Source organism: Anolis carolinensis, unplaced genomic scaffold, assembly GCF_035594765.1.
Source record: "Anolis carolinensis isolate JA03-04 unplaced genomic scaffold, rAnoCar3.1.pri scaffold_10, whole genome shotgun sequence".
Lineage (NCBI taxonomy): Eukaryota > Metazoa > Chordata > Lepidosauria > Squamata > Dactyloidae > Anolis > Anolis carolinensis.
This window is the reverse complement of record NW_026943821.1, coordinates 22525217-22533180: the sequence shown is the minus strand read 5'-3', so window position 1 is coordinate 22533180 and position 7964 is coordinate 22525217. Positions and strand designations below refer to the sequence as shown.

The 7964-nt window shown below is 41.7% G+C and overlaps 1 protein-coding gene across 4 annotated transcripts in view; it reads left to right on the top strand.

The window, feature by feature from the left end:
• Positions 1 to 1274: 1274 nt before the first annotated feature.
• Positions 1275 to 7964, top strand: part of stpg1 (sperm tail PG-rich repeat containing 1) — a 31394-nt gene continuing 24704 nt past the window's right edge. Inside the window, exons 1-3 of one of the 4 annotated variants that reach the window (XM_062962355.1) lie at positions 1275 to 1332; positions 3280 to 3440; positions 6134 to 6237. In XM_062962355.1, the coding sequence (XP_062818425.1) occupies positions 3353 to 3440; positions 6134 to 6237 (192 nt within the window). In that variant the 5' untranslated portion in view covers positions 1275 to 1332; positions 3280 to 3352. Of the gene's footprint in view, positions 1606 to 3279; positions 3441 to 6133; positions 6238 to 7964 lie in introns of all 4 variants that reach the window. The other 3 variants (XM_062962358.1, XM_062962356.1, XM_062962357.1) reach the window with 3 other exon arrangements.

Genomic DNA, 7964 nt, shown 5'->3' with positions numbered 1-7964 from the left:
TGACCGGAATCACTCGGTTGTTGTGCATTTTTCAGTACCTCACAACCTCTGAGGATGCCTGCCATAGGGGCCGGGCTGTGGCGCAGGCTGGTGAGCAGCCTGCTGCAATAAATCACTCTGACCAAGAGGTCATGAGTTCGAGGCCAGCCAGTGGCAGGGTGAGCACCCGTCAATTAAAAAAATAAAAAATAGCTCCTGCTCATTGCTGACCTAGCAGCCTGAAAGATAGTTGCATCTATCAAGTAGGAAATAAGGTACCACTTATAAAGTGGGGAGGCGAATTTAACTAATTTACGACGTTGGAATGAGGAAGTGCCGTCACAGAGGACGATGAAGCAGCTGCTCCCCCCTGTGGCCAGAATCGAACATCCCCTCAGGAGAAAGTTAAATTGCCTCTGCATCTGTCTCTGTCTCGGTTCTATGTGTATATGGGCATTGAATGTTTGCTCTATATACAGTAGAGTCATACTTACCCAACACTCGCTTATCCAACGTTCTGGATTATCCAACGCATTTTTGTAGTCAATGTTTTCAATACATCGTGATATTTTGGGTCTAAATTTGTAAATACATTAATTACTATGTAGCATTAATGTGTAATGAACTACTTTTTCTGTCAAATTTGTTGTATAACATGATGTTTTGGTACTTAATTTGTAAAATCATAACCTATTTTGATGTTTAATAGGCTTTTTCTTAATCTCTCCTTATTATCCAAGGTATTCGCTTATCCAAGGTTCTGCTGGCCTGTTTAGCTTGGATTAGTGAGACTCTACTGTCATAATAATAATATGTTGTCGAAGGCTTTCATGGCCGGAATCACTGGGTCGTTGTGTATTTTCCGGTACCTCACAACCTCTGTGGATGCCTGCCATAGATGTGGGTGAAACATCAGGAGACAATGCTTCTGGAACATGGCCAGACAGCCCGGAAAATACACAACAACCCTGTTATCCTGGCCATGAAAGCCTTTAACACTCACACAAACAGTTCGTCTTAAAGAAATGTGACTAGCTTTATTGACACAGCCGTGCCGTCATGATCACAGCATGATCTTAACGTGACACGGTGTAATAACACGCATATTTGCACCAACACGGCCCCTTATCACACAGTCTGATCCCAGATTATCTTCCTATAAGTCTACAGTGGAGATGCACCCTAAGCCAACTTCTCTCTTTAATGGGAATTGAGAGAAAGGGAATCTTTCATTGTTCTGTCTGGTTTTGAAAGAGAAGTGGATGGAGGAGGAGCCAGGTGAGTTCTCTGGTTGCCAGGGCAACCGGATGTCAACTTTCCCCGCCTCTGTCCCAGTTCCTTCCTGAGAGCCAGGTAAAGGCAGTCGGGTGGAGTGTGTGGAGTTCCCCTTTGCAAAAGAAGAAAGGCACTCAAGGCATTGGGTTGTTTTGGAAAAGGTTGTTGCTGTCTCTTTGGATTATGGTTCCCTTCTTGTCCTGACATGGAACGGCTATTCCTTTCCAGCCAGTAGAGAATCCATTGCATCTGATTTGTAAGCGACACAAACAGGAGTTAAAGGGTTCTCCAAGTGTTTACTTAGCAGGATTACAGAGGAATGATCTTCCAGGGCCACGGATAAGAAAGCTTGTGAGTGGATCCAGTTTTGGAGGTTGAGTTTTGGACTGAAAGGCCTAAACTGGTGGTTCTCAACCTGTGGGTCACCAGATGTTTTGGCCTTCAACTCTCAGAAATGGTTAAAAGGCTGGGATTTCTGGGAGTTGTGGTCCAAACATCTGGAGACCCACAGGTTGAGAACCACTGATCCAGAGCAACTCTGGTTGTCAACTTCTACTGACCTTAGAATCACTCTGAAGGACCTACAGATACTTTGAGAAGTCTTATGTCTAGGAACCTCTAGGTCAATGGTTCTCAACCTGTTGGTCCCCAAATGTTTTGGGCTTCAACTCCCAGAAATCCCAATAACTGGTAAAAAGGTTGAGATTTCTGGGAGTTGTAGGTCAAAACACCTGGGGACCTACAAGTTGAGAATCACTGTGAAGGACCTACAGATACTTTGAGAAGTCTTATGTCTAGGAACCTCTAGGCCAGTGCTTCTCAACCTGTTGGTCCCCAGATGTTTTTGGCCTTCAACTCCCAGAAATCCTACTAGCTGGTAAAAAGGCTGAGATTTCTGGGAGTTGTGGTCCAAAACATCTGGGAACTCACAGGTTGAGAACCACTGATCCAGAGCAACTCCAGTTGTCAACTTTTACTGGATATTGACCTTAGAATCACTCTGAAGGACCTACAAGTACTATGAGAAGTCTTATGTCTAGGAACCTCTAGATCAATGGTTCTCAACCTGTTGGTCTCCAGATATTTTGGCCTTCAGCTCTCAGAAATCCTAATAGCTGGTAAAAAGACCAGGATTTCTGGGAGTTGTGGTCCAAAACATCTGGGGACCCACAGGTTGAGAACCACTGATCCAGAGCAACTCCGTTTTTCAACTTTTACTGGATATTGACCTTAGAATCACTCTGAAGGACCTACAGATATTTTGAGAAGTCTTATGTCTAGGAACCTCTAGGTCAATGGTTCTCAACCTGGGATCCCCAGATGTTTTTGGCTTTCAACTCTCAGAAATCCTAATAGCTGTCAAAAAGGCTGGGATTTATGGCCATGTTCCAGAAGCATTCTCTCCTGATGTTTCGCCCACATCTATGGCAGGCATCCTCAGTGGTTGTGAGGTATGGACAAACTAAGCAAGGAAGTTTGCTATGGCAAACTTCCATCAGAAGTCATTCATTGAATAGGGCTAGCTATTATCCGCACCGTCACTTTCCCATGGTGTCCCCCACAGATATGGGGGTTGTACTGGTGGCGGTGGCAAAGTGTGTTAAAGTGCTGAGCTGCTGAACTTGCAGACTGAAAGGTCCCAGGTTCAAATCCTGGGAGCGGAGTGAGCAACCACCGTTAGCTCCAGCTTCTGCCAACCTAGCAGTTCAAAAACATGCCAATGTGAGTAGATCAATAGGTACCGCTCCGGTGGGAAGGTAACAGCGCTCCATGCAGTCATGCCAGTGGCCACATGACCTTGGAGGTGTCTACGGACAACGCCGGCTCTTTGGCTTAGAAATGGAGATGAAAACCAACCCCCAGAGTCAGACATGACTGGACTTAACGTCAGGGGAAACCTTTACCTTTACCTTTCAGTCTCGAAATGGTACGCAGATCTGCACAACCTTTTTATTCAAACCTGTATTTTCATGTGTGTTTCCATGGCCCAACCCTGGTGTCAATATGTGCTGACTTTTTGTACAGAAGACAAGATGGTTAGATTGAGACGCAGGAATCCGTCGCCCACTTTGCGCTGACTCTTCTGAAGGCCTTTCGTATGGAGAGAAAATCCAGAAGGAAGGGCACTCCGAGCCCAAGCACTGAAAGGGCAACAAAAGGCCTTAAATGGCGTCTGAACAAATCAGGTGAGTCCTGCTGAAGGGACCATAAGCCAGAAAAAAGTAAACTTTTGCCTATGTGGCTTTGCCTGTGCATATGCCCCTCTTTTCCTGTGAGCTGGTGCCTTTCTCCAGAAAGTTCCAAGGACAGAAGAAAGCTCAGAGTAAACAAGTTAAGTCATTGGTATCACTTGTGCCAAAGTAGGTGTGGAAGGCGAGGAAGACCCTCAGCCATTGGTCAAGTTTATATAAGGCAAGATATATATTCTTTGTTTACTATGCCATGCCATTTGCATGATACAGACCTTTGGGGTATGTACAGCTGTTTGCCTTATCATAGCTGTGATAATAAACTTTGCTTTTTGCATCTCTCACGAGACTGGGTTTTCTGCCTGATTTCCAGTCTAATGCACCTTTTCAAAATCTTGAAACCAAAAAAAGTATGCCAGATGTCGTGACCAGTTGAAAGTTGGTGTGGTGATGTGGCAGGGAGGAATCTTTATATCCCACCGCTGCCACCAAATGTGGAGATGTGGGGCAGAGGAAACCCTTTTTCTAAATCCCAATGCTGCCACGAATTGTGGAGATGTCAGGCAGAGGGGAATTTATTTCTTCTTTCTTCTTTTTTCTTATTCACTTAGATGGTAGCGTTACTTAGTTTTGAATATAGGTGACAGAGACTTGGATATTGAAGAACAAAAACAAGTTTATTTACAGTAACTTCTTTAGAGGCACTTAGATAATGGTTTCAAAGTTATGAACTGATCACTTTGGATCTAACTGGGATTACTTCCCCTTACTACTCAGACTCTACAAATAAACCTAAACAAGTCTCCTAACTTGTTTAATTCAACACTGCTAGAGAGCTGAGTTTCCCTGGTATCCCTAACCTGGAACCAGTGTCTTCCCTGTGACTTAAAATCATAGACTAAACTGTTTTTAAAACATTCCCTCCTTTTCCTTCAAACGGCGGTTGGCTCCGCCCTCGTTACTATGGTAACCTGCCTCAGAATGCTGAGCTGGTTACCATCCCCCTCGCACTGGTAACTAATACTTACCCTTTTAAACATAGTTAAACATGACTTTTAAAACGAAATTAAACATGACATCTATAAATCAAAATAAAAACACACTTCTTTACAGCTGGCCATTACAGTTAATGCCTGATTAGGATTCCTGTTTTAGCTCATGGTTTTATGGTTAGTTCGGCCCAATGCGGTTTGACTGCAGATCCCAGCATCCCTCACTCCCATGTCAAAACTAGCTAAGGTATTGCCACGCGTGGGCAGGACATCTCTTAAGCTTGACAGTGAAAGAAAAATAATAACATATAATAACCACCGATTTGCTGCCCGTTCCCAGTGGCCAAAATCTTCAGCCAGAGGTGAACTTTGGCCTCTTCCAGACAGGATCTATATCCCAGTTTTCCTGTATTAAACTGGATTATATGAGTCCCCAGTGCCAGATAATCTGGGATAAACAGAAAACTTGGGATCAGATCCTGAGATATATTATCGGGCCTGTCTGGAAGCACCCTATGTGCTGCTTAGACTTGGAACTGGAATTGTTCAGTAATTATCAGGTTTATATCTTTTATCAAATATCAAGTTTATATCTTTTGTTATATTGTTTTAAATTACTGTTGTATGTAAAGTTACGTTGTTGTTTTTGGGCTAGTCCCTGTGTAAGCCGCCCCAAGTCCCTTCGGGGAGATGGAGGCAGGATATAAGAATAAAATTATTCTTATATGAAAGCTATGAAAGCCTTCGACAACACAATAAAATTATTATTACATTATTATTATTATTATTATTATTATTGTTGTTGTTGTTGTTGTTGTTGTTGTTGTTGTATGACACAGCAAACAAGATAGATATGCTGGATTTCATATCACAAAATCACAAGTCGAACACTTCTCAAGTGTCTAGGACTGTGTGATGTATTTTCGGATGATGCACGCAGATCTCAGTCGGGTGGCCTTTTGCAGTTAGCAGATTGTTATTATTATTATTATTATTATTATTATTATTATTATTATTATTTTATTGTATGACACAGCAAACAAGATAGACATGCTGGATTTCATATCACAAAATCACAAGTCGAACACTTCCCAAGTGTCTAGGACTGTGTGATGTATTTTCAGATGATGCGCGCAGATCCCAGTCGGGTGGCCTTTTGCAGTTGGCAGATCGTAATTTTGTCAATGTTATTATTTTATTATGACACAGCAAACAAGATAGATATGCTGGATTTCATATCACAAAATCACAAGTTGAACACTTCCCAAGTGTCTAGGACTGTGTGATGTATTTTCGGATGATGTGCACAGATACCAGTCGGGTGGCCTTTTGCAGTTGGCAGATTGTTATTATTATTATTATTATTATTATTATTATTATTATTATTATTATTATTGTCGTTGTTATTATCATTATTATATGTTACTTTGTATATTTTAATGATGTTGTGAGCTGTCTTGGGTCTGCCGGGAGAAAGGCAGCATAGAAATTCCCAAAATAAATAAAGTAATAACTAAGTAACTTCTTAACTTTTTGGTTCTTGAGCAACACGGTAAAATGTTAGATTAGATTAGAAGAATGGAAACCCACACAGAGAAGTATCTTGGGAATAGCTGTGAAGGGAAATCAGAGTTTCTCTGGTGAAATAGAAATCCGTGTATATAAATGTTCATGACTTCCAATTGTTTTCATTTCTAGGACACGTCTATTCTTCCATTCCTCTAAAGTTCCACACCAAAGTGATCCCCAATTCCGAAAAGAAAGGTTTCAGTTCTCAGACGAAGAGATTTCTGGATCTCGACGTAAGAAAGCTCTCCCTAAACTTTGCACTGAGATGTTCTTATCACTTGAAGGACATTAGTTCTCCTCTCTGAAGTTGAATATATTTTAGGATCATAGAATTAAAGCGCTGTAGTGCCACCGTGTTTCCCCTAAAATAAGACATCCCCAGAAAATAAGATCTAGTAGAGGTTTAGCTGTATTGCTAAATATAAGACCTAGCAAAGTTTTTGTTTGGAAGCATGCCCGCCAAACAGAACACCAGAGCATGCAGGATTGATAAATGTACGTTCCATGGTTGTACATGGAAATAATGGTTGTAACAAGAAATTCTTGATAGAATTCACAGTTTGGCTGGTTATGCTGGTTTGTGATGACAACTACTGTACAGTATATAATAAATGTTATTTTTTTTTGTTCAACAATAAATGTGAATTCTTCTTCATGGAAAAACAAGACATCCCCTGAAAATAAGACCTAGAGCATCTTTGGGAGCAAAAATTAATATAAGACACTGTCTTATTTTCGGGGAAACACGGTATAATTCTAGTTTGTTGTGGTTGTTGTTGGAATGAAAGAGAAAGGAAAGTATTATTTCGGTGCATCTTGGAATCTCAAAGAAACTCATTTGAGGTTGAGTCCAAATGCTGGAAAATGCTGTAGAAGCAAGGATTGGAGATAAAGCTTCAGTGGAGATACCTTTTCCCTTAATAATAGGTATTTCAGGAGTGGATTTCCCTTCCTTCCATTTGTAAGTGGCATGTTTGCAATTCGGGGATTGTCTGTATTGGATTTCCCCAAATTTGACCAGGAGATGGAGGTATTGCTTCAGAGACAAGAGAATATAGTCATCTTTCCAAGCCAAGCAGGTGGACAGAATATACCTACTACTGTATTTGTCGTATTATTATATTTTTGTTGTGTTGATATACACAATACAGTACAAATATAGTCGACCCTCCACATTTGCAGGTTTCAACTTTTTGGACTTGGTAAATATGGTCTCCTTAGGGATCTCTAGGTCTTTTGTGTGGCTCCATGGTTTCTGTGTGCAAAAGGGACATTTTCTGTGCCGAAAATGGAATCCCTGTGCAAATCAATTGTGGCTGAAATCCTCTTTTAGTCCCAACGAGAGAAGATCCCTTGAGTACTGTAGAGAGGTGTTCCCTTGGGTTAAAAGGTTGCATTTTTCTATTCATGGATCTTCTGATTTTTTGTGCAATATCCAACATTGCTCCTTTCCGGAGCTGCTGAGGCCCAATAATGGCTTATAGGGGGAACATACCCATTTGTTATGGCTCCACGTCAGTGTATATCGAGAGAGCCATGGCTCTTTTTAATGGCTTTTCATAGAAGACCAAGCAGTCCTTCTCCACAGCATGAAATATGGACCTTGGTATGGTCTGACATGGTCTTGGAAACAAACCTTTCCACCTCTCCTATGCCTCCCTAAGTGTTGATCCACTATCCTTTGCAACTTCTGTATCACCTCCTTTCAATGCTGATGGATGGCTTCCACGTCAGGAGACGGCATTGGCAAGGTAATTTAGCAGAAAAGGTGAGCATTAGACTCAAGTGAATAGGGCAGGGGTCCCCAAACTAAGGCCCGGGGGCCGGATGCAGCCCTCCGAGCTCATTTACCTGGCCCCCGCCCTCAGTTTTATAATATAATATATTGTATCTATATATATAAAAGAGTGATGGCATCATGGCGACCCACAAAACAACAAAACTACAGGCCCCCCAACCT